Consider the following 27,410-nt stretch of genomic DNA (forward strand, 5'->3'; position numbering starts at 1 on the left):
CCTTTGAATTGAAAACACGTGTAATTCAGCTTTTGGGCCACAAATGGAAGAAGTCGGGTGGAATTGTCAACAGGAGGGTACACACTAGCCAACAAATCGCACCCTGGTGGCGTGGGTTCAGAGAACAAGGAAATAAGACAGTTTGAGCCATTTATGTCAGTCAACTTAAAAGGGGCGGGGTAAGTGTGGGGAAAAGGACGTCCAGCGGAACAAGCAACACAGTCACCCAGGTTTTGGCATCCACCTGAGCCACAGGTTTACCTGTACCCGCTCCTAAGGTCAAAGTTACCAGGCCTTCGGTGGTGATGTCATTAGCACGCACAGATGTGAGAGCCTCTGAAACACCACCAAGGTGGGGTGGTACTTTAGGTGCTACAGAGGGTGTAGAGGTAGTTAACGCCCTCTCAAGGACATTAATTTTAATAATTCCTTTAGAGTCTGTATCAGTCAGGTCAACCCCCAAAACAACATAAAAGGGACGATGGGCACCACTTACCATAGTATGTTGTCTGCATCCGACACCAATGGTTCAGGGTTGAGTCGTAACAAATATAGAGGTTATTACCACGGTAATAGCTATTGTGTCCCCCGTAATTAATCACACTGCACAGGTCAAAAAATAAGTCTTGCTATCCCCTTTGACCCAGTCTATTTAAAGTCCGCTGTTTGTTCTTAGACACTTGTCAGTCACTGTCGTCAGGAAGGAAGAACTGAGACACAAAGACAGTAGAACACGCCCAAGCACCAGTCCGTCAGGGAACACTACCGGGTGTAACATCCTGCCTTTCGTCTATCAATATCAGAGTAATTTAGGTAACAAAACGGGGATAAACATCAAACTTTTCACTTAATGTAACGACACATGTAGTTATGCTGAAAACAAGCAAGAGAAATTGGATAACTTCGAGTATAAAGGCTGGTCTCAAATAAGGATATACAATATAGAAGTTAAAAAGAGTAATATAGGTAGAAAATCTCCCTCTCAGCGTCGTCTTCTGGGCTGTATGATTATGTGTGTGTAATTAAAGCCTCGCTCTTCTATGACCTAGACGGGGAGAGGTTACTAGCACAATCACCCCTTATGTGTGTTACCTCGTTAACACACTAAAAATGAGTCGTTTTCTGCTCCCGTTCTTCTTCAGATGCCTCAGGCTCAAAAGGCGCTGCTAGGGGGTCGAGTGGGGCAGATGTAGTGGCGATGTCAGCAATGACATCCGCTGGTAATCTGTCAGGTTCTTCAGCAGGAGTGTAGAGGGAGAGGTGGTACCAGGTGTCCCCTTTACCAGCTAGTCGAAGGGCGTGAGACGTCCGTTCCACGACCTTGAAGGAACCAGTCCACCTGGGCTCCGTCCACTTGCGTTTGATGACCTAGATCTTGACCCTCTCAGCGGCCGGAAGGGATTCTGGAGTGGCGGGCTGTCATCCTCATATCTGAACAGAAGAACTGGCACACAAATTCTGCATTTTTTGTGTAAAATACCATTTTGGTTTTACGCTGAGTCCTCCTTCCATGGCGGCTGCTGGTCCTGGGCTGACCTGTATGCAGCTCATAGGGTGAAAAACTCAAAGGGCGGTAAAACAGTTTTATTCACGGACCTTCGAATGATCATTAACGCTAATTGCAACATGTCAATCCAATTAAATTTGGTCTGTGCACAGATTTTAGCCAATTAGTTTTTGATATTCTGGTCCATCCTTTCAACCTTACCTTGGGACTCAGGATGGTACCCCAAACCTGTGTTCTAGTCTGAAAGCCTTTTCGACCAAGGCTAAGTGAGTATTTTTTTTAAATGGTTGCCGTTGTCTGACCTAATCTTTTTGGGGAAACCATGTCGGGGTACTAGGTCATTCACAAGTCATTTAATTACTGATATTGCATCCTCTTTTGAGGTTGTTGTTGCTTCCGGCCAACCACTGTGATTGTCAACACAAGTCAGTACGTACCTTTTCCCTTGTACCGTATTGATCATATCAGTGAAATCAAAGACTATACATGGTTCACCCTCACCTCCTCCCTATTCTTGTCTGTCACACTCCTTGGCCATTGTGTCCATTTTTTTTTTTCAGGGGCCTCAAACCCCTGAACCATACGGCGGCCTTTAACCCCGTACTTTTATCATACAATACGCAGCTAGAGCCTCTAACTCTAACCCGTGCAATTTATCGTACAATACGCAGCTAGAACCTCCAACTCTAACCCGTGCAATTTATCGTACAATACGCAGCTAGAGCCTCTAACTCTAACCCGTGCAATTTATCGTACAATACGCAGCTAGAGCCTCTAACTCTAACCCGTGCAATTTATCGTACAATACGCAGCTAGAGCCTCTAACTCTAACCCGTGCAATTTATTGTACAATACGCAGCTAGAGCCTCTAACTCTAACCCGTTACTATTTGCTTACTCGTCAGTGAAGCAGCCCGTCACGGTAATCTTGACACAATGACGTGAGTAGTATTCACAACTTTTATGCAATGGTGGCTACGGCAAAATGCAACCAATCTATCAAAATGCAATCAATCAATCAAAATCACCACTCTGTGTCTGGGGTACAATTCTGTGTTTGACTTACAGACCTCAGGACAGACTCCTAATGCAGATTTTATCTAAAAAGAAAGGTTCTGCTTACCTTGAATTATGTTTTGGCCATGTGAGTCTGTCCAGAAGATTGCAAGAGAAGGTCCAATTGTCAGCGTGTCATCTCGGACGAAGCCCCCAAATTGTTGCGTTTGACCAGATGTTCCTCCAAGTGGGATGTAAAACGCTGGTCAGTCCCAAGTTCCTTAGATGACATATAACTGAACTCAAAGGTACCACCAAGCACAGAATAGGTATTTTGTAATTTATTGTCAAATATTTGAGAATAGAGACCAGCCTCGAACAACACATACAAATGCGTAGCCCAAGTTGATCTGGCATTCCAAAGGAAAAAGCAACTCTTTTCACACAAAGAAAGCCCCCATCTCCCCCCCCCTCCTCTCAACACTGATAAGAAGAGAGACTTGGGGGTTGTGTTCACATTCCTGATGGTTTACGACCCTGTCTAAACAGGCAATCTGAAGACAAAGAGAAACTGGTATACAGAGTATACATGGAAAAATATGAGCTGATTCAAACATGATTTTGAATAAAGAAATAACTCTTAAACATATGCATTATCCACAGTATGTATGTATGTATGTATGTATGTATGTATGTATGTATGTATGTATGTATGTATGTATGTATGTATGTATGTATGTATGTATGTATATATATGTGTATGTGTATGCATGTGTATGTGTGTGTATGTGTACATGTGTATGTTTATGTGTATGTATATATATATGTATGTATATTTCTGGGGGTACGTTCTGGGCCTGCCTGTCGGGTGGGGGTCGGCGCCTCAGGCTACTGCATCCGGACTGCGTGTCTGGAGCTCCTGGGCCCCACCGTCCATCCCTTCCGGGTGCCCGTCTTGGTTGGGGCCTGCTGGGTCTGGTCCCTGCGTCTACTGTGGTAGCTTGGTGCTGCAGCAGAGTATTCCGAGGTGCTGCGAGTCGGCCAGTTGTTGGGGTAGCGACCTTGTGTGTCAGCATGTCTGTGATCTTCTTTTAATTCTTTTTTTTTATTTTTTATAAATAGATTTAATTATTTATTTATTGTTATTTTTTTAAATATATTTTATTAATATTATTATTATTATTATTATTATGTATTTATTTATTTTATTTATTTATTCCCCTACCTCAGGGGGGGACTCGGCGGGGCGGTTGCTGGTTGTTCCATCTCCATCGTTGGGGTCCCTGCGGGTGGGGTGGGTGGTTCCTGTGGCCCCGTGCTGGGTGGTCCTGTGGCGGCCGGCTTGGGTGGGGTCGCCGCGCTCTCCGGGGGTGGGGCGGGGGCGGTCTTCCCGTCCGGGCGGGGCGTCCCGCCTTTCTGTCCGTGTGGGGTATGGTCTCTCGCTGGCTTGGGGTCTGGCTGCCCCCTGCTTTTCTCGTGCCTTGTCCTCTGCCGGGTGCGTCTGTCTGCGGCCTGCTGCTGGCCCTTGTGGGCGGCGCGGTGGGCCAGGCTCTGGGGTTCCTGTCGCTGTCCGGCTTGGCTGCGTGGGGGAGGTGGCCCCTGGTTCCCTGGGCACCACATCTACTGTTTGTGGGATGGCCTCTCGGGGAGGCTGGGGCCGTACTCTGGCTCCCGCACACACTGGGAGTCAAATGTATTGTACATGCAAATTCACATATACTCACACACATACATACAGACATACATGGGTACCTACGCTCCCACATACATATACAAATAAATACAGTACATATTTACACACTCAAAGTTCGTACATCCACACGCACATTCATTATACAAACATACTGTATACACATACTGTACATATACATTCACTGTAAAAACATACATATACACATACTGTACATATACACTCACTGTACAAACACACACATACACATACTACACGTATACATTCACTGTACAAACACACACATACATATACTGTACATATACATTCACTGTACAAACACACATATACACATACTGTACATATACATTCACTGTTCAAACACACATACTGTATACACATACTGTACATATACATTCTCTGTACACACATATACACATACTGTACATATACATTCACTGTACAAGCACACATACACATACTGTACATATACAAGTACATATGCACACATACACTCATGCACATAATCACGTTTCATCAAACATATATTAACGTTGTTGCCCTAGGGTAAACTGGGTATAACACATGGCACACTGACAAAGCTTAACCTATTGTTACTACAACAATCTACAAGGTTAATGTAGGTTGCTTCTCTTTCTTCCCCTCCATTTTTCTGCATTCTTTCGTATCTCAAGTTATAATTACGTATATGTATTGTTGCATTTGAACAATTGTATTGTTGATAATAAAGGTAAAGTATTGGTATTGTTTATTATCAATAGCACTATTTCTATTGGTATTCATATTGCTCCATTTTTAGTGTAATAATGCTCATTGTCATTTCTGTATTTTTATTTTCGCTAACTGCTTATTTGCTATTACTTTTACCATCATATTTGTACATGTCGTATTTGCTGATGTTGCTCTGTTGTTGTTGTTGTTGTTTTGTTTGCTGTTGTTGTTTTTGTCTCTCTGTCTAATCCCCCTCTTGTCCCCACAATTCCCCCCTCTGTCTTCCTTTTTCTCTCTTTCTATCCCCTCCTGCTCCGGCCCGGCTGCACCAAATGATAATATAAATACATTTAATAAAGTCAAAATACAAGTAAGGCAACAAGAGAAGTATCCTACACTTCTCTTTTGTAAAGTAAATCTGAACAGCCGATATGGGCATCTACATCTGCTATATGATTTGCCCGAGAAGCTGGGCATGACATTAATAAAAAAAAAAAAAAAAAAAAGGAAAGGGAAGCAGTGCACTGTCAACACTGTGTATGGTGAGAATGGTGTTCTGCGGATGTTGTGGATCGGTGGAGAGAATACTTCGAAAACCTCCTCAATCCCACCAACACGTCTTCCTATGAGGAAGCAGTGCCTGGGGAATCAGTGGTGGGCTCTCCTATTTTTGGGGCTGAGGTTGCTGAGGTAGTTAAAAAGCTCCTCAGCGGCAAGGCCCCGGGGGCGGATGAGATCTGCCCGGAGTTCCTTAAGGCTCTGGATGCTGTGGGGCTGTCTTGGTTGAAAAGACTCTGCTACATCGCGTGGACATTGGGGGCGGTACCTCTGGATTGGTTCCTCTCTTTAAGAAGGGGAACCGCAGGGTGTGTTCCAACTATCGTGGGATCACACTCCTCAGCCTTTCCGGTAAGGTCTATTCAGGTGTACTGGAGAGGAGGCTACGCCGGATAGTCGAACCTCGGATTCAGGAGGGACAGTGTGGTTTTTATCCTGGTCGTGGAACTGTGGACCAGCTCTATGCTCTCGGCAGGGTCCTTGAGGGTGCATGGAAGTTTGCCCAACCAGTCTACATGTGCTTGTGGACTTGGAGAAGGCATTCGACCGTGTCCCTCAGGAAGTCCTGTGGGGAGTGCTCAGAGAGTATGGGGTATCGGACTGTCTGATTGTGGCGGTCCACTCCCTGTACGATCAGTGTCAGAGCTTGGCCCGTATTGCCGGCAGTAAGTCGGACACGTTTCCAGTGAGGGTTGGACTCCGCCAAGGCTGCCCCTCAGTTCATAACTTTTATGGACAGATTTTGTAGGCGCAGTCAGGGCGTTGAGGGGATCCGGTTTGGTGGCTGCAGGATTAGGTCTCTGCTTTTTGCAGATGATGTGGTCCTGATGGCTTCATCTGGCCAGGATCTTCATCTGTCACTGGATCGGTTTGCAGCCGAGTGTGAAACGACTGGGATGAGAATCAGCACCTCCAAATCCGAGTCCATGGTTCTCGCCTGGAAAAGGGTGGAGTGCCATCTCTGGGTTGGGGAGGAGACCCTGCCCCAAGTGGAGGAGTTCGTACCTCGGAGTCTTGTTCACGAGTGGGGGTAGAGTGGATTTGTGAGATCGACAGGCGGATCGGTGTGGCATCTTCAGTAATACGGACACTGTGTAGATCCGTTGTGGTGAAGAAGGAGCTGAGCCGGAAGGCAAAGTTCTCAATTTACTGGTCGATCTACGTCCCCATCCTCACCTATGGTCATGAGCTTTGGGTTATGACCGAAAGGAAAAGATCACAGGTACATGCGGCCAAAATGAGTTTCCTCCCCTGGGTGGCGGGGCTCTCCCTTAGAGATAGGGTGAGAAGCTCTGCCATCCCGGAGGACCTTAAAGTAAAGCCGCTGCTCCTCCACATCGAGAGGAACCAGATGAGGTGGTTCGGGCATCTGGTCAGGATGCCACCCGAACGCCTCCCTAGGGAGGTGTTTAGGGCACGTCCGACCGGTAGGAGGCCACGGGGAAGACCCAGAACACGTTGGGAAGACTATGTCTCCCGGCTGGCCTGGGAACGCCTCGGGATCCCACGGGAAGAGCTGGACGAAGTGGCTGTGTAGAGGAAAGTCTGGGCTTCCCTGCTTAGGCTGCAGGGAATCCAATAAATAACCATTAAAAAAACGACAACAATACTCCATTTACATTTTCGTAATTTGAATATTAACCAAGTATCAGTGATATTGTTATTATAATCGCTAACGTAGACAAACTTTTTAGTGTGTCACTATGTTTACATCTTTGAGTGGTCTGCTGCTTCCTCACTTCCTTGCTCCCTGTAAGTTTATTCTAGATCATAAATCATGCATCACACCTGGACAAAAGACGTCTGAGTAGGTATTCCGACAAGTTGGAACACTTTGACAGCCATTTAGGACTTGGAAATGGCCAGAACGACACAAAAGGACGCTAGGTCACCCCCGCCCTCCGCACACACCGTTTCTTTATGAGTCATTCTTCATCTAGCAGTCGGCATCCTAATAACAGCAGACATTGCACAGTAAGTGATGTTTTATAATGTTTGTTGGCTCTCATAAAGTCCGCAGTGAGCAGAAATCAGTGATGAAGAAAAGAAAAGCAAACGTTGTGATGCGTTTTTTAAATTAATGCGGTGCGTATGCTTAACATTAGCACAATACGTAAATATCAAATGTTATTATAAATGTGCTTGTTACTACATTACATATATACTTACATCATGTATATAAAACTAATGGAGGTGTTTGGATGTTTTTTTAAGGGATTTATAGGCGAAATTGGGTGGCTCCCATAGGCTCCATTGTAAGCAAACTTTTGATCACATTCATTTAATATTTACAATGCAAAAAAACCCCAAAGCATTAATCGTCATGTTTTTCATAATGATTGTGAACAATAGGCAAAATTCTAAAAAAAAAAGTGCAGTTACCCTCAAGATACAGACTACAGATTAAGCTACAGACACACACAAAACGGATGTTCGCAGTAGGGCTGGTGACTAAAAGTACTTTTAAGCCATTCAATTCAATTCAATTATTCAATTCAATTCAATTCAATTCAATTCAATTATTCAATTATTTATTTATTTCGTACTTGGATGTGTACATTTCAACAACATTTCAACAATCTCACATACCTTACTTATACACTTACTAAAAAAAAAAAAAAAAAAAAAAAGCCATTTAAATGTCATTAGGAATACACTATAGTGGGACATCTGGGAGACTTCTTTTAAATTGTTGCGAAATAGTATCTTGGTACTTAGAGATTGATGAAACAATAATTATATCTGTCACATTCATTAGTGGACATGCAATCATTTTCTGTTTCTTGTAGGATCAATGCAAATGTCACATTATATATATTTTCCCAAATTAATTACCATACCATTGAGGCCTGTACTTCACACAAATGAATATAATACTAATGAATATTTAGGAGGGAATTAAAGGCATGCTGGCAAAAGCGGCGATATGTCAAATGATTCGGCACACATTTGACTGCCGGGTACAGCTTTAAATCTTTCATTTGTGGTTCAACCCAAGTGTCAATTCACACACAAGCAAGGCCTACCCTGATTAGCTTTGGCAATGGAGGCAGTTTTTCACCCTGTCTGGGAGACAAAGCGCACTGATCAATTATTTAAGGAGAAGATGAGTGGGGTAGAGAAAACAAGAGGAATGGGGATTAAAGAAAGAGAAAAAAAACAAGCTGTGCATAAAAAGAGGTGTTGACATTTTTGAAAACATTTTCATCATGTATTCTATTTCTTCACTTTTACATTACCATCCCATTCCTTTCATCTCCTCTCCCTCGTCAGTATCTTGGCAGGAAAGGTCTGATCCGTCAAAGCGCCACAATTTATACTGTAATCAGTGATGGGTCATTACTGAACTCCCCAAGGGAACACTTCCATGTGCATCTCAGCACAGAATGGAAAGCCGACAGAGAAGGCTGCCATTTGTCTTTGTTTTCCACAGCAGCGTTACTGCAGCCTGGAAGAGAATATTAACAGCTTCTCGTGGAAGCCTTTTGAACACCCACACAGCCTGTGGAGGGATTCATCCACAGTTGACAGGCTGACTCGACTCACGTGGAAACGCCTCAATCTGCTTCAGAATGAAGAAAAATAGATGCTTGCCTTTGTAGCTGTGACAGCTTTCATTCGTCTGACAAGACAAAATATTGGAGTAAAGTAAGTAAAGTACCAATGATTGTCACACACACACTAGGTGTGGCGAAATTATTCTCTGCATTTGACCCATCACCCTTGATCACCCCCTGGGAGGGGAGGGGAGCAGTGAGCAGCAGCGGTGGGTAACCCCCAATTCCAACCCTTGATGCTGAGTGTCAAGCAGGGAGGGAATGGGTCCCATTTTTCTAGTCTTTGGTGGGAACATTAGCGAGGTCAGAGGTCACTGACTTTGGAGCCGAGAGCTCGCTCAAAATCTCAAAGGACGTATGACAGGTTTGTTTCACACCAAACTAATTCAAGCAGCCCTTCATGTACCATCCAACCTGCTCAGTGACCTTGTGGTTAGAGTGTCCGCCCTGAGATCGGTAGGTCGTGAGTTCAAACCCCGGCCGAGTCATATCAAAGACTATAAAAGTGGGACCCATTACCTCCCTGCTTGGCACTCAGCATCAAAGGTTGGAATTGGGGGTTACCCACCGCTGCTGCTCACTGCTCCCCTCACCTCCCAGGGGGTGAACAAGAGGATGGGTGAAATGCAGAGGACACATTTCACCACACCTAGTGTGTGTGTGTGTGTGTGTGACAATCGTTGGTACTTGAACTTTAACAAATGTGGTGAATTAGCGTTTACATATGCAGAAGGCAAGGATCTGTTTTTGTATCACATAAGGAAGTAGTACAAGTTAACTTATTTTAGATTTGTTGCTGTCTTTGCAGATTCAAATGTGTGCCTTTTTTCTTTGCCCACAGAACCTCTGAGCAGTGTGTCATCTTTAGAAGTCCACTTTGACCTCCTAGACCTCACCGAGCTGACCGACATGTCGGACCAAGAGCTGGCTGAAGTCTTTGCTGACTCTGATGAGGAGAACCACAATGAGTATCTACCAGGTGGGACGTAGCACACTAGCACAAAAAACACAACTGATGAGCTGCTCTTGTTGATTTTGTCAGGGTTCGCCACTCACAGAAATGGTTAAGAGCAGTGGTAGTCAAACTATTTTCACCAAGTATCACCTCAGAAAACACTTGGCTCTCCGAGTAAATATGCTATAAAGTGTAATAGGTGGCAGGAATGTTTAGGATAAACACACTTACTGTAATTACATCAGTTCGGAAAATGCTGTTTCTCAGAAATGTTAACTCACACATTGACTTTTGATCATGGAAATGCCTCATGAACTGATGTTTAGCTTCACTGGCTTCCAATATTGATTGATTGATTGATTGAAACGTTCATTGGTAGATTGCACAGTACAGTACATATTCTGTACAATTGACCACTAAATGTTAACACCCGAATACATTTTTCAACTTGTTTAAGTGGGGGTCCACGTTAATCAATTCATGGTAACATCCATCCATCCATCCATTTTCTACCGCTTATTCCCTTCGGGGTCGCGGGGGGCGCTGGAGCCTATCTCACCCTGGACAAGTCGCCACCTCATCACAGGGCCAACACAGATAGTGTCATGATCCGTGGGCCGGATCATGTTTTTGTGTTTTCTGTTAGTTTTGGACTCCTTTTGTTATTGCTTGTGCACCTGTGAGTTTGTTTCGTCACCATGGTTACTTATTATTTTCACCTGCCACTTGTGTTCCCGACGCGCACCTGTTTGCCATCACTGACACTATTTAAACCTGCCTTTTTGTTCACTCGGGCTGTTCTCCTTGTTTGCGGTAAGCATCAGTCACGTTTTCTGTATTCATGTTCCCGACTCTTGTGCTAAGTGTTAGCCTTGGCTTCCCGTGCGTTCGGCACGCTTTTCTTTTGCTTGTTTTTCTGTTTGGCTATGATTTATATTAATTAAACCATCTCTTACCTTCACGTTTTTGTCCGGAGTGTTCGTGTTGCACTGGAGGAACGATCCCGCACAAATATGCGACCCTCACGTGACAGAAGGAGAACAGCATACAGTTCTTCCGCCACGAACTTCGAGAAGCTGGACTTAGGTATGTGGTTAGATTTGGAGGCAATGGAGGCGGAGACTCTCCGCTATTCCCCCTTGGAGCGCCAGGACCTGATTTGGGGTCCTAATGGAAAGTTGATCCCACTCAACTCCGTATGGCCCGAGGACATTGTCGCGCCACCGCAGTACCGGACGCGTCAGCAAAAAAGGAAGCCAGCCAAAGAGGCTTCGTTTCGCCGTTATGACCTGTCGCTCCCGCAAGCTCCTCCCCCGGACCGAAGCAAGTTGCAGCCAGACCAGTATTCCTCGCCGCCAAAATTAGGTAATCCCATCACACATTTTGCCAAGCAATTCACCGATTGGGCTGTCAGTCAGCTGGAGACCCGCACGGATGACGTCATCCCGCCCACTGTGGATGACGTCAGAGACGAATATGTTTTTTTAAATTCTTCTGACTCTTTCTGTCAGCAACCTCCTAAAGACTTTAATTATAAAATTAAACATTATCAGGACATTATTTTGAAATTTAGATGTCAGCCACAGTCTCCTTCTGAGTGCCAAGCTCCGCCCCCTAGGACTCTAGCCCCGCCCACGTCAGTGACTTTTTCCTCTCATCCTCCCAAAAGACCTCAGGTGGGGGATGGGAAAAGACATTTTGGACAATTTAGAGGGGAGGATTTTTCCCCCATCCTGACCTCCCGCCACCCACCCTTAAAGACTGTTCCAGACCGCAAGGAGCGCGTCTGGTATCCGCCCCTTGAGGGGGGGGGGGCTGGGGCCGGGAGCTCTGCTGGTTGGGTGCCTCAGCTGCGCCCAACCAGGCAGCAAACTCCATCCCGGCCGCCACCACCAGTCTTTCGGCCTGCCAAGCCGCAACCTCCAGCCCGTCCTCCACCACCAGTCCTTCGGCATGCTAAGCCGCTACCGCTGGCTAGACCACCTCCGCCATGCTCATGGCTAACCGCTGCCCGGGTGGGCCTGCAGACACCACCATCATCTCCGGTGGGCCTGCAGACGCCACCATCTCTGACACCTGTACCTGCTCCTCGGCTGGCACCTGTGCCTGCTCCTCGGCTGGCACCTTTGCCTGCTCCTCGGCTGGTACCTGCGCCTGCTCCTCGGCTGGCACCTGCGCCTGCTCCTCGGCTGGCACCCGCGCCTGCTCCTCGGCTGGCACCCGCGCCTGCTCCTCGGCTGGCACCCGCGCCTGCTCCTCGGCTGGCACCCGCGCCTGCTCCTTGGCTGGCACCTGCGCCGGCTCCTCGGCTGGCACCTGCACCTCGGCTGACACCTGCTCCTGCACCCCGGCAGGCACCTGCACCCCAGCAGGCACCGGTACCTGCTCCTCGCCAGACACCGGTACCCGCTCCTCGCCAGACACCGGTACCTGCTCCACGCCAGACACCGGTACCTGCTCCTGCAACCACGCTTGACTCGCCGCCTGAACCTGCTACCACGCCTGACTCGCCGCCTGAACCTGCTACCACGCCTGACTCGCCGCCTGAACCTGCTACCACGCCTGACTCGCCGCCTGAACCTGCTACCACGCCTGACTCGCCGCCTGAACCTGCTACCACGCCTGACTCGCCGCCTGAACCTGCTACCACACCTGACTCGCCGCCTGTACCTGCTACCACGCCTGACTCGCCGCCTATACCTGCTACCACGCCTGACTCGCCGCCTGAACCTGCTACCACGCCTGACTCGCCGCCTGAACCTGCTACCACGCCTGACTCGCCGCCTGAACCTGCTACCACGCCTGACTCGCCGCCTGTACCTGCTACCACGCCTGTCTCGCCGCCTGTACCTGCTACCACGCCTGTCTCGCCGCCTGTACCTGCTACCACGCCTGCCTTGTCCACTGCGTCCAAGCCTGCCATGACGGCGCCGACGCGCCCACGTCCCCGTCGACCACGGATGTGGCCGCTCCGTGGTCGTCCGCCTCACCAAGTGCGCCCACCTCCCCGTCGGCCACGAATGTGGCCATTCCCTGGTCGCCCTCCTCGCCGGCTGCAGCGGCGTTCCACTCGCCGCCGCCACTTGACTTTGCCTCGGTGGATTCGGGGACACTTGGCTTGGCGACCCACCTCCAAGTCCTCCCTCCGCCCGCCCGTGACTTTTGACCCTGCTTGTTTTTTTTGTTTTTTGGACATCTTGTATCTGTCCTTGAGGAGGGGGTACTGTCATGATCCGTGGGCCGGATCATGTTTTTGTGTTTTCTGTTAGTTTTGGACTCCTTTTGTTATTGCTTGTGCACCTGTGAGTTTGTTTCGTCACCATGGTTACTTATTATTTTCACCTGCCACTTGTGTTCCCGACGCGCACCTGTTTGCCATCACTGACACTATTTAAACCTGCCTTTTTGTTCACTTGGGCTGTTCTCCTTGTTTGCGGTAAACATCAGTCACGTTTTCTGTATTCATGTTCCCGACTCTTGTGCTAAGTGCTAGCCTTAGCTTCCCGTGCGTTCGGCACGCTTTTCTTTTGCTTGTTTTTCTGTTTGGCTATGATTTATATTAATTAAACCATCTCTTACCTTCACGTTTTTGTCCGGAGTGTTCGTCTTGCACTGGAGGAACGATCCCGCACAAATATGCGACCCTCACGTGACAGATAGACAGACAACATTCACACTCACACACTAGGGCCAATTTAGTGTTGCCATCATGGTAACATACAAAATATATTTTCTCTTGAGAGAGACAAGCAGTAGAAAATACATGGCTGGATTGAGGATTAATCAAGTAGTTTGGATTGAGGATTAATAAAGTAGTTTTTCATTTTACTTATATTTCCCGAAGTGTACAGTTTTTTTTTGTTGTTAATTTTCCTCCTTGCGGTGCGCGGTGACTGGCTGGACTGTGATGAAAGTGGGGTGCTTTGCTTTGCAGAACGCAGATTTTCTTACCTCCGCCAAAGAGGTTATGTTTTGGCCAGGGTTTGTTTGTGTGTCTGATAACAACATATCTCAAAAAGTTATGGATGGATTGGATTTTGATTATTTTTTGAGGAAATGTCCAAAAAACAATTCCTCTTATCTACTACGAACACACTTCACTTCCTGTCTATGGTGTTCCACACACAGCTGTGTACGCGGCTCTCGCACTGCACAAAAAGAACATAGGAGATGTATTGTAGTCTAGCTAAAGCGCCAGAAAAAAAACTACACACCAAGTTTTTGTTTGATACCGTCACACGTCACAGCATCATTGTAAAGACTTTAAAATTGCAATACCATGGTATCTATAATACCGTTACATCCCTAATATTTAATATTTTTGGCACATTACACACAATGCACAAACATCATCAACAATGACCCTCCACAGTTCATATTTACAGACTTCTATCGTGTACCACTAGATGGGCTACAGTTTAAGACTCACTGCGGAGTCAAGCCCAAAGCCCAGGGGCCGGATCTGACCTGCCAAATAATTTAATGTGGCCTGCAAAAGCCTTAAAATATGTGTCAGTAAAGTGCTTTATCTTTTCTTATAAATGGTATTTGTTCTTTGCATTTTGACAGACAAAACGCATTGCATGCTATTGTATATTTTTTAAACTTTAACACTACTTAATGCAATAAATATAATACCATCATATATTTAAAACTTTTTGTTAGTTAAAATGAAAATAACATCTGCTTGACTTGTAATTTCAAAGCAAGTTATCCATCAAATTGTACCCTACAAAAATGACAATAGATTTTATGGTAAATCTGGCAGATTATTTGCCAGAATTTAACCATAATGAAACTATAGTGCCGTTTTTGTATTTACAGTAATATGCTGTAAAAAAAAACAACTGTAAATATTACGGTAAAAATAAGCGACTGAACTGCCAGGTGAATCCCTTTACATTTATATTCATAAATTATTCACGGTTACAAGCGGTCTTCTGAGGACAGCCATACTGCGGTGTGGCTCTCAATGAAAACGAGTTTGACACCCCTGGTTTAGAGGGGAAAAGTATCATAATACCTTGCAATGGCTTGTCTATGGGATGGTATTGCTTTGTATGTCATCAGGACTCTGAAATTGACAACTGATTCCTCTTAGTATAAGCAAATATACTTTATAAGGAATAGCAATATATATATACTCTACATCAAATGGAGGTGTACCGATCCGATATCAACAGAAAAACAAGTACAACAATAATCTTGCAAATAAAACTTCCGATATAAGCTCCGATACAAGCAGTCCTGCAGCATTTTTATTTGAGCAAAGTTAACAGCTAAATGTCTTTCAATAAGCATAGGGAATCACTGGTGCATGGTTTGTTCTTTGCCAGAGATCTGTGTGGCTGAAGGTTTCCAGCCAGTAGATGTTGAGGATCCTTCTTAGACAGAAATTGATGAAGGTCTGTACTCTCTTGGTGGTGTTGTTTGTTGATCGCCATGTTTCATATCCGTACAGTTAGACAGATTTGTTGTTCGAGTTGAACAGGCGAATCTTGGTGCGCATTGTGATGAGGTGGGATCTCCAGATGTCTCTGAGGGTGATGAAGGATGCCCTTGCCTTTCCAATGCGGGTTTTCACGTCCGTGTCCGTTTCTCCCTGTTGGTTCACCATACTGCCTAGATATGTGAAGGTTTACACTTCTTCCAGGTTGTTGTTGCTAAGCTTCACTGGCTCTGTGCTGGTAGAGTTGATCTTCAGGATCTTGGTCTACAGGGGGTGGATGTGGATGCCAATTTGCAAAGCGAAATAGGCTCGATTTGACATTTTTTCCGTCATCTGATGCGAGACGGGCAAAGATGTCGGCAAAGTCCAGGTCGTCTAGCTGTGACCAGCGGGTCCACTGGATGCCGTTCTTCTTTCTATTCGTCGTGTGCTTCATCACCCAGTCGAGGGTGAGGAGTAACAGAAACGGTGATAAGAGGCATCCTTAACGTACACCAGTTTTCATGTCAAAGCGTCTGGTCAGCTGGCCTCTGTAGACGACCTGGCAGGACATTCCCTCGTAGGATTTCTGGATGAGTCGGGTCAGTTTAGCTTGGATCCTGTAGTGCCGGAGGAGTTGCCACAACGTGTCAGGCTGTTACAGGCCTTGAGGAAATTACAAAGTTGACGTACAAAGGGGAGTTCCACTCAAGGGATTGCTTGACAATGATGTGATCTGGTCGATGCATGATCTGTCTCGCTTGAAGCCCGCCTGGTGATCTCGGAGTCTGAAGTCCTCATCCTCTCTATCAGGAGCGTAATGCCTCCATAGTTCTCGCAGTTGCTAAGGTCTCCTTTCTTGACCTTGACCTACCTAAGTGTCTTTGTATATCCTCTTGCGGGCGAAGATGCTGCCCCCGATGACGTTGTTGTTTATTCCGCATAGGTCTGCAACTTTCTCTCCATTCTCATTCATCTCTCCGAGAGCGTGCTGTCCAACCACTTCCTCGTACCCTCTGTTGTCTGATCCCACTTTTGCATTAAATGTTCATGTCTTTGTCCTTCATGTTGTTTAGGACTGCTTGTAGTCTGTTGTAGAATTATTATTTGGATTTTTCTTCATGATCATTTGTAGGTGCGTATTACTGGATCATATTCATTTTTGATGTTCTTCTTCTTAGTCCTAAAACTTGCCGTAATCATTCTTGAGCCATGTGCTTGCCATCCAATTAAGGCTTTCTGAGCTGTACTTGAAAGCATGATTGCTACGTTCTCTGTGTGTTCTGCGTTTTCGTCTTTGTGTCCTGAGTACAACAAGATGTCTCCCGTAGCCAGTCTTGTTTGTCCGGCTTGCAGCCATCTCGTCTCGCTCAGTCCAAGCAGGATGATGATCTGCACATCTCGGCTGACACTTGCACTGCCTTCCCTGCCTCGTACATGGTCTTATAGTTCCATGCACCAATGGTGGTGGGTGCCCTAGACAACAGAAGGGTTGTGGGCACTGAAGCTCCCCTTCGGTTTTGGCTCCAGCGCGTCATATTTCCAGGACCTTCCTCTCCCAGGACTGGAGTTTCTTGGGTAGTCGTTTTTGTAGCTTCTGTAGTTTTTACGAGGTGACGGTGCTGACCTCACGCCCAACCTTCCTCGAAGGTCCGGGTTTCTTGTTCTGAGTTTTCCTTCTCCTAGATAGGACTGCCTGCCAAAGCTAACAAGCTACATCTGCCCGGGTCAAGTCAAGTCAGACTTTATTTGCACAGCACTTAACAACAATTGAAGTTGACCAAAGTGCTGCACAGGGCACAGTGTTTGTGCAGCCCTAATGTGCAGAGGCAGATTGTTCCATAATTTGGGGGCAGCCACAGAAAAGGCTCTGTCTCCTCTATTTGTGAGTCTGGAGTGAGGGACAGACAAGATGTCAGGACCTGTTATATAGATGTTGTATTTTGGTACAGTGAGGAGAAGTATTTGATGCACTGCGGATTTTGCACGATTTCCCACTTACAAAGCATGTACTCTTCAACACCTGCACACGCAAGGTCCCCCTTGCTCAAGCCAGCGCATGTCAAGGTCTAATTGAAGTTTGCCAATGATCATTTGGATGATCTAGAGGAGGAATGGGAGAAGGTCAGGTAGTCGGATGAGACAGAATTTGAGCTTTTTGGTCTGAACTCCATCTGCCGTGTTTGGAGGAATAAGAAGGATAAAAACAATCCCAAGAACACCATCCCAACTGTGAAGCACAAAGGCGCCAACATCATTCTTTGGGGATGCTTTTTCTGCAAAGGGGACACGACAATTGCATCGTATTGAGGGGAGAATGTATCGTGAAATCTTGGCCAACAATCTCCTTCCCTCAGTAAGAGCAGTGAAGATGGGTCTTGACTGGGTCTTCCAGCATGACAACGACACGAAACACGCCACGGCAACCAAGAGGTGTCTTTTTAAGAAGCATCTCAAGGTCCTGATGTTAACAGTACTGTACAGTACAAATGTTTGCGAAGTCGTGACAGGATGAGCTACTTGTGTCTCTTTGAGTCTCTTCCATTTGAAGTGTCTGTCTTCATGAACATACAAAACATATGCTGATCATCAGAACACTTACAATATTGCAATTCAACGCAAATATAATCCTTCAGCACGCACAATGTGATTGATCAAGACTGATCACTGTTCTGCAGGCACTATTTTGCGTCTTTAATTAGCACGTCTGAAAAGTATCTGCAAACTGACACAGTTATGTGCATGGCTGTGCTCATGCTGCAAAGACAAACGATGGATAGACAATCCTCTGTCCATGTGTGTCAACATATTTGGACTGTCATAAATAAATATTAGCCATGTCGTCTATTAAGTAATATCATTTAATAATTTTACAGTTCCTGCAAATTAAATTAATGCATTTTGGTGTCGGCCGGCAGGTTTTTTTTTCAAATGCTGTTAGTTTTTTAGTTTAGTAAATATATTGTTGTAATACCGTTTTTTCGGACAATAAGGCGCACTCAAAATCCTTAAATTTTCTTAAAAATCGACAGTGCGCCCAATGTACATCATCATAGTAGTTGTGCTTACTGACCTCTAAGAAATTGTATTCGTTACATGTACGTGTAGTAAGTGTGACATGTAGATAGGGGTCACACATAAGAGATACGTGTGGACTGCAAGTTGACGCCTGTTCAATGAATGACTCGAGCAAGTAGCTTCAAGCAAGTCACATCAAAACGTTTATGTTTCATTAGGAACAAAGAACATTACACATTGCCCTCAAAAATCTGTCTAAATGTTTTTGTATTTTTTAGTATGATTTTGGTACACCATAATACACTTATTATGGTGCGTGTATAAGGAACCCAAAATGGCACCTACCAGGAGACATTATCTGGTGTTTGTATTTACCAATATTATGCAAAAAACAACCTTTCTTACTTATTGGTACCTGCTGTTGTTTATTTGGAATCTGCAAAGGTCCCAAAAATTGCACACGTTCGTTGGTGTAGTCTGCGCCAAAGCCTTAGTCAATAAGCTCTTTATTTTTCTCTATCCTCTTGTTGTGGGGCATTCATTCTCTGCTGTTGCCATGTCTAATATAAAGTAGCATACAGTTCTAACTTATATCTGCAATTAGACTTGCTATGGAAGCGCTAAAAACAACCAGTACAAAAAAGATGACGGGGAGAAGGAGCCCACAAAATGGTGCATCCTGAAGAGACAGTCGGAAAGCGGCTTGAAGATGGTCTGTGAAACATAATCTATGCAACATTTTGACCAAAGAACCACAATTACATTAGACCACAAGGAAGTGTTTTAAATGTAGAAAAAAAAAAATCCGGTGCGCCTTTTGTATGAAAATAGACCTGAATAAACCCCGCTCATCGGCAGTGCGCCTTATAATCCGGTGCACCCTATGGTCAGAAAAATACTGTATATCTCCTATATGAAAAGACGTCTTTCAACAAGCATTTTCTTGCGTTTGGATCATTACAGGTGGTACAGATTATAGATGTGTGCTGTTAGTTCAACAACATCGCACACATGTTGGAGAGCAGATGTGTGTGGAAGGCAAGTGTTATGTATTTGGAGCTACTAGGGCTGCCGTAGTTGTGAGGGACGCGGGGAATTATGGGTAATGTTGTCATCACAATACTATACTCCTGGAGAGCGGGAACACGGCTGTATGTTCGGAGTAGTAAGCTACAATAAAAGGTTAACGATCTATCTGTGCCTGCTGCATCATTGTTATAGGAAGACATAACAAAAGTGGCGACGAGGACGAGTGAACCGACGCGTGTTGTCAGTGTTAAGAAGAGGAGAGTTTTCCTTGTCTCACGGGAGCCCCGAGCTAACGCTAATGCTAGCGCAGGTGTCCGCCGGCATTCCGACTATTCCTGCTGAGAGAAGAGGGGACCGGAGACCAGCGACACCGACCAAAGTCAAAAACGGAGCGCCATTAGCGGTAAGACGACCAGTAAGATGGCTGGAGTTATCGGCTCGATTGGCCCCTTTGATGAGAATGTCGAGCAATGGAGCTCATACACGGAGCGCTTTGACTATTTTGTCGCAGCAAATGGAATTGATGATGGCAAGATCGTACCTACTTTTCTGAGTGTGATCGGCCCGAAGACATTTACCCTGCTTCGGAGCATCCTACAGCCAGAGAAACCAGGGAGTAAAACGTATAAAAACATTGTGGACATTTTGACCAAACATTTCTCCCCCAAACCTCTGGTAATCGCCGAAAGATTCAGATTTCACCGGCGACATCAGGAAGAGGGTGAGTCTGTCACCATGTTCATGGCAGCTTTACGTAAACTGGCCGAACACTGTGAGTTTGGTGACACACTGAGTGATGCGTTAAGAGACAGGCTTGTATGTGGACTGGCAAATGAAGCAGCACAAAAAAGATTGCTTACAGAAAGTGATCTGACTCTTGAAAAGGCCATTAATATAAGTGTGTCTATGGAAATGGCATCTAGAGAAGCACAGCAGCTGCATGTGAAAGTGCACAAACTCAGCATCAACCAAGATGTGCAAGGGCCATGCTTTCGCTGTGGTAAATCTGGCCATCTTGCATCTGCATGTTGGTGCAAGGATATGGATTGCCATAAATGTGGGAAAAGAGGCCATGTGGAGCGGGCGTGCAGATATAAAAAGAGCAAAGAGGATGGCTCAAAGACTGGAAATAAAGTGAAAAGTGCACATTACAAGAAGAAAAGACAGGTTCACACAGTCAAATATGAAAAGGAGAGTAACAGTGATTCTTCTGAGGAGGACATGTCTACCACAGTGAATACAATACGGGTAATGAATGTGGGTGAGAGCTCGGATGGTTTCTGGGCCAAAGCCAAGTTGGAAGGACATTCCATAAAGATGCAAATAGACACTGGATCGAGGGCATCATTAGTGTCTTATAAAATCTACAGGAAACACATGAGACATCTCCCTCTACGTCCTGCAGACACTGTTTTCAGAGCATACACTGGACACACGGTGCACATGAAAGGAATGACCGATGTACTGGTGCAGTGTAACGATCAGACTGTGAGACTTCCAGTCTACATCACCCAGGGAGACTACGCCGCCATAATGGGTCGGGTGTGGTTAAAGGCGATCCATCTCAACTGGCAAGAGGTGAGAAAAATGTCAGACAGTTCTACACAGCTTCAGATGATACTGGAAAAGCATAAAGAGGTCTTTCGTGATGAACTGGGCTGCATGGAAAATATTACAGTAAAGCTACATGTCAAACCTGACACTAAACCTGTGTTTTTGAGAGCGAGACCAGTGCCGTACGCCATCAGATCAAAGGTGGAAACTGATTTGGATGCTTTGGTCAAAAATGGAGTCTTGGAGCCTGTAACGACTAGTGAGTGGGCTACACCCATCGTTCCAGTGCAAAAGAAAAATGGTGGAATCCGGACATGTGGAGACTTTAAGGTGACAGTCAACCCTGCCTTAATAGCAGAACAGTACCCACTTCCCCTGATCGATGACTTATTTGCTGGGCTGAGTGGAGGTCAAAAGTTCAGCAAAATAGATCTCAATCAGGCGTACCTGCAGATGCAGGTGGATGAACAGTCACGTGAGATGCTGACTATTAACACACACAAAGGGCTTTTCAGATACTGCAGACTGCCTTTTGGTATCACTTCTGCCCCGGCTCTGTTCCAGCGAGCTATGGACCAGATACTCTGTGGTCTAGCAGGAGTGCAGTGCTATTTGGATGACATCCTGTGTACAGGAGCAAATGATGAAGATCACCTGCATAACTTGGATGCTACACTTCAAAGATTGAGAGAGTATGGACTAAGAGTTCGCAAAGAAAAATGTGATTTCTTTCAATCATCTGTGGAATACCTTGGACATGTGATTGATGCTAAAGGACTTCATACAGCACCATCCAAAATCACAGCCATCGTGGAGGCACCTCCACCTCAAAACATCAGCCAGCTGCGATCCTTTTTAGGATTATTGAACTATTACGGACGTTTTATTCCTAATCTAGCATCACTGCTACAGCCACTGCATGAGTTGTTACGCCAGGACAAGACATGGAAATGGACAGCCAGCTGTCAGGAGGCTTTTGAGAAAGCCAAGGGGGCGTTAACCACATCAGAGGTGCTGACTCACTTCAACCCATCACTCCAAATTCAGCTAGCTTGTGATGCATCCCCATATGGAGTGGGGGCAGTGTTATCTCACATACTGCCAAATGGTGAGGAAAAACCGATCGCTTTCGCCTCCAGAACGTTGAACAAGGCAGAGTCCAACTATGCTCAAATAGAAAGAGAGGCACTGAGCATTGTTTTCGGGGTGAGGAAATTCCACCAGTATTTATATGGGAGGAAGTTCACTCTCCTAACGGACCATCGACCTCTCACGACCATCCTGGGACCACACACTGGGATACCATCTCTCGCTGCATCAAGACTGCAGAGGTGGGCTCTGCTGCTATCTGCTCACGCTTACGACATCAAATATCGTAAGTCAGACTCCCATTGCAACGCTGACGGGTTATCCAGACTTCCTCTTCCAGTCACAAAGCCCGATTCAAAAACGGAGGACATTTTTTACTTTAGAGAGGTGGAAAAGGCACCTGTTTCAGCAGTGCAGATCAAAAAAGTGACTCGCAACGACCCAGAGCTGTCAGAGGTCATGGACATTGTTGTTAAAGGTCGACCTGCTGGTGACACTGTGCGCCTGAAACCTTATATGGGAAGGAGGTTGGAGCTTTCTGTCCAGTCGGGATGCCTGCTATGGGGGAGGCGAGTGATCATTCCACTGTCACTTCGAGAAAAAATGTTGCAACAGCTTCATGCAGGACATAGTGGAATAGTCAAGATGAAAGAAATAGCGAGAAGCTATTTTTGGTGGCCAGGCATGGACAAACAAATCGAGGAAATGGCTACATCTTGTTCAGCTTGCCACAAAACCAGAAATAACCCACCATTAGCTCCCCTGCATCCGTGGGAATATCCCCAAGAACCATGGCAGCGGGTCCACATTGACTTCGCAGGGCCAGTGGAAGACAGAATGTTTCTGGTTGCTATTGACGCACACAGCAAATGGCCTGAGGTGGCGATAATGAGATCTACCACCACAGAAAGGACCATCGAAAGGCTAGGAGAGATGTTCTGTCGGTTTGGATCTCCGGTTCAGTTAGTCTCTGACAACGGACCTCAGCTGGTGTCGCATGAAATGTCTGCATTTCTACAAGCAAATGGAGTGCAGCATGTCACCTCAGCTCCTTACCATCCTGCCACAAATGGCCTTGCTGAAAGGTTCGTTCAGACTCTGAAACGTGCACTGAAAGCATCACAAGGACAAGGAACATTACACCAAAGACTACATACTTTTCTGCTGAACTACAGAAACACTCCTCACAGCACTACAAAGGCATCTCCTGCAAGCCTAATGTTCAAGAGAGACCTGCGTACGACCTTCGACCTGTTGAAGCCCTCAGCAGTAAAAGACACAGTTCGAGGCCAACAGGAAAAACAGATACAACGCAGGGAACGACAGGCGAAGAACAGAGTCTTCACAGCAGGCGAGACTGTGTTAGCGAGGAACTACAGTGGAGAACCTAAATGGGTTCCTGCTACTATCCTTGCTCAGACTGGACCAGTCTCCTACTCCGTTCAGACAGGTGACAGTGTCTGGAGGAGACATGCTGATCAGCTCCTGTCTGCGTCACCAGTGTCAGCAGAGCTGTCCTCGAAAGATCAGACAGATGCAGTGACCAACCCTTCAGTTCCTCTCCACACCCAAGTAAGACATCCAGTGCCAGATACATCTGTTCCAGCTGCAAGTGTGACTCCAGATGAGACTGAGACACATGTGCAGTTGAGCCCTAAAGACGGTTTTCCGTCAGTGGACAATAAGACTGATGCCCCTGCAGAGAGCAGGTATCCTAAAAGAGAGCGGCGACCCCCTACACGCTTGAGTCTTTAGAATAGTTAGCAACTATCCCAGACCATCAGGGGCAGAATAATCCCCTTGGGATCAGTTGAGGGATAGAGGCAGTCTACCCTCATCCCTGAGTTAGAGTTAAAACATATACCTGTTAGGTGTGGTTTAAAGAAAAAGATAAGGTTGTGACATTTAGTTGGTTGTGTTAAGTCACGTGTTGAGATAATCTTAGATACCAGAAATAAGTTGAATGTGTATGTTTACGTTCTTTGAAATAGTAGCTGATTATTTCTGTTGTTTTCTAAAAGGGACATCTGTTGTAAGAGGGGAGGAGATGTTATGTATTTGGAGCTACTAGGGCTGCCGTAGTTGTGAGGGACGCGGGGAATTATGGGTAATGTTGTCATCACAATACTATACTCCTGGAGAGCGGGAACACGGCTGTATGTTCGGAGTAGTAAGCTACAATAAAAGGTTAACGATCTATCTGTGCCTGCTGCATCATTGTTATAGGAAGACATAACAGCAAGTCATGCCAGTAGTACATGCAAAAACTTCATTTAAAATAGGGCAGTATGCACCACTTTTCATTTATACACATAGTCTTAATAGATCACACGCAACACGCCCACTGATAGTAAAATTGTATAGGTTGCACATGCTGTTTAGCACATGGTTTTAGATCTTAGCAGATCAGGCCCTAAGTCAACAATGTGTGTTTGATCATACAAAAACATGAAAAGCTTGACATATTTTTGGCGATAATTTTCGGTCGAGACACAATCATACTAATAATAGGGCGTATAAAAACTGAGGTAACACTGCACTTACAAAAAAGGCAAGGACAAGGTCATTGGCGATACTTTCTATACTTAAATGCACCAAAAAGTCATCAGCATCAGGACCAATTAGTGATTCTGGCCCGGTGTGGCTCAAGGGCACTTTGACACCAGCTGGCATTGGAGGTGACACAGTACACGGCCACCCTACCCTCTTGAATATTTATAATTTGTATTATTAAAAAGGATTTGTCTTATAGCCATCAGTGGAGTAACTGGAAATACTCTCACATTTAAAAGCAAAGAAGTGAAACTGTCCTCTTGGCTTCATGCATGTATGCATAATTGAAAAAGGCACATGAGAGTCCATCCTGCTTGTATTTCACGGCAGCGAGTGCATGAAAATACCTTTGACGCTTTTCCAAAGAAGGCAACATTGTCCTCCATGTTTTATTCATGACCAGGGTGCCTCATCCTGCATGCAAACGGTGAACTTGCTCATGTTGTTGCCAACCAGAAAGCTCACCAGAATTTTATGCCAGCCAACACTCCCAGATAATGTCCTCAAATAGAGTATAGAGTGTGTGTGCGGATATAGTTCAAACATGTTATTGTTTCTTGATGAAAATGACACCAATGTGACACAGGGAACAGGTGAGGCATGGGCAATCTTATGCAGCGCCAAAGTGTTAGTTATCATTGTGAAAACAAATCAATGGTACACAGCAAGCATTTCAAAAAATGACTAATACCACCTGCAGGCCTGGTGTGGAACATTATCAACTGCAGTTTGCAAAGCGTAAAAGCAATGTTTGCATTTCTGCCATTCATTTGGCGGAGGTCTGTGCTTTACTGAGTGCTCTTGCAAACTGAGTGATAGTTCAGCTCCAAATATTTCATACCATCAATTAAAATTTTTGGAATGAGCTTTTAGATGAAAATGACAGAAGAAAGCGAAACAAATAGTCTTACTCCTACAGGCACACAAAAGGCCCGATTTACTAAAGGTGTGCGTATACTAAAACACGTGCAAACCTGACAGCACACGCAAAGCTGATCTACTAAACGTCTGTTAAATGAGCAGAATAAGGCGTGCCATCCATTTTCCGTCTCTGTCTTCATTAATGTACAAATATATGCTATTCATCAAAACGCCCACAAAACTGGGAGAAAATGCAACTATAACTATTTAGCACGTGCAATATGAGTCATCAACAATCATCACTATTTTGCGTTTTATTTTGCACGTGTCAGAAGGACGTGCAAACTGACACAGTTCCAGACACGGCTGCAGGATCAGTTCTTACGCTGCAAAGACAGACAATGGACAGATGAGAATGCTCTGTGTGTGTGTTAAAATTTTTGGAAGGTCAGAAATAAAATGTTTTAGACATATCGTCTGTTCAGCAATTATTTTTTTATAATTTCATAGCTGCTGGATGACTAAAGGGGCTGGTTAAAATGAATTAAATTGATGCGTTTTGGTGTCTGCTCTGTTTTTTTTTATGTCAATCGTTATTTTTATTTAGGAAATATATTACTAATGCGCTGGTGATGCATTCAACAAGCATTCACACTCACATTGTGACACTTATATTTCCTTTAAAAACAGATCTAGTCCACTACATCATTTTATTGTGACCCGGCAAGTCATTTAAAGTGGTTGTCCGCATCATATGTGGTCCGCCAATTTATTTTATTTTTTGTATACCATACAATTTTATGTGGCCCACCATGTTTTTAAACTGCTGCTCAGCGCAGTATTTTATTGTGGTCCACCACATCATTTAATATGGGCTGCATTCTGATTTGATATGTCATTTCATTTGGGCTGCTGTGTAAATTGTATGCGGTCCACCACATCATTTTACAGTGGGGAGGCTTCATATGGGCCCCTTCCTGGGTGGATCTCGCGCCGGATGAAGGTGGGGGGTTAAATAATCATTTTGCAACGCAGTCTGTTGAAAATGATGGAAAGTGCCACTCCAAATAGCATTTGACTGCTGTGGTCAAAGTTGGAATTGCCACAAAACACATTTTAAGGTATTCAAAACTCTACTGGCAGCTAAATTGCCCCAAATTCGGCACGTTTCATGTGTCAGTAAACCACTAAGAATGGGGCCATATGAAACCCCTTCCTACTGTATGTGGCCCGCCACATCATTTTAAATGGCCCGCCATGTCATTTTATGTGGTTGACGTATATGTGGCCTGCAAAAAATAATGGAAATAAAACAGCGTTTTCTGGCTAAGTGTATTTGTTCTTTCAATTCCATCCTTCCATCCATTTCCTACTGCTTGTCCCTGTAACAAAACATTTACTGCAAGCAACTGCATGTAATCTGCATTTTAATATTATATGATCATGCAACAAGATGCTTTCAGCTTATTTTTAGTTATCAAAAATGAATACTTAAATATCTGCTTGTCACTTTGACTTAGGATTTCAAAGCATGTTATCCATCACTCTTCATAAAAAATACAAAAATCAAAACAGTTGTTTTTGCAAACTGTGTATTGAGACGATTATACTTTTATATTTGTATGTTATTCACTGTTACAGTCAATACTCTGAGGGCAGCCATAACTGCAATGTGGCCCCTCAATAAAAACGAGTCTGACACCCCTGCTTGAAAACCTTTTGTCAGCAGCAGAACATTCACTAAAGAACACCTTCTAGAGGAACATTTTTGTTCTGGAATCTATTGTCTGCTGTCATGATTATTCATTTTGGGGCTAACACTTGTTAACACAATGAACCCTGCTTGAAACATCTTCATTCTTTTAAAAACATATACTATTATTGTTTCTGTGTGATATTGCACTT

At 45.0% G+C, this 27,410-nt stretch overlaps 2 protein-coding genes across 2 annotated transcripts in view; both read left to right on the forward strand.

Annotated features, from left to right (window-relative positions):
* The window catches only part of dbndd1 (dysbindin domain containing 1), a 60,252-nt gene that overhangs the window by 24,444 nt on the left and 8,398 nt on the right, over positions 1 to 27,410 (forward strand). The window contains exon 3 of the mRNA XM_062027284.1: positions 9,860 to 9,997. Within this exon, the coding sequence (XP_061883268.1) occupies positions 9,860 to 9,997 (138 nt within the window). The remainder of the gene's footprint in view (positions 1 to 9,859; positions 9,998 to 27,410) is intronic.
* Positions 19,488 to 24,322, forward strand: LOC133634169 (uncharacterized protein K02A2.6-like). Its single transcript, XM_062027235.1, has one exon. It carries the CDS (start codon positions 19,869 to 19,871, stop codon positions 23,844 to 23,846), a length of 3,978 nt encoding a protein of 1,325 aa, XP_061883219.1. The 5' UTR covers positions 19,488 to 19,868; the 3' UTR covers positions 23,847 to 24,322.

The sequence above is a fragment of the Entelurus aequoreus genome, linkage group LG02 (genome assembly GCF_033978785.1).
Source record: "Entelurus aequoreus isolate RoL-2023_Sb linkage group LG02, RoL_Eaeq_v1.1, whole genome shotgun sequence".
Classification (NCBI taxonomy): Eukaryota; Metazoa; Chordata; class Actinopteri; order Syngnathiformes; family Syngnathidae; genus Entelurus; species Entelurus aequoreus.

Coding starts and splice junctions, on each gene's coding strand:
- LOC133634169 (XM_062027235.1), top strand. CDS start 19,869: ATGGCTGGAGTTATCGGCTCGATTGGCCCCTTTGATGAGAATGTCGAG.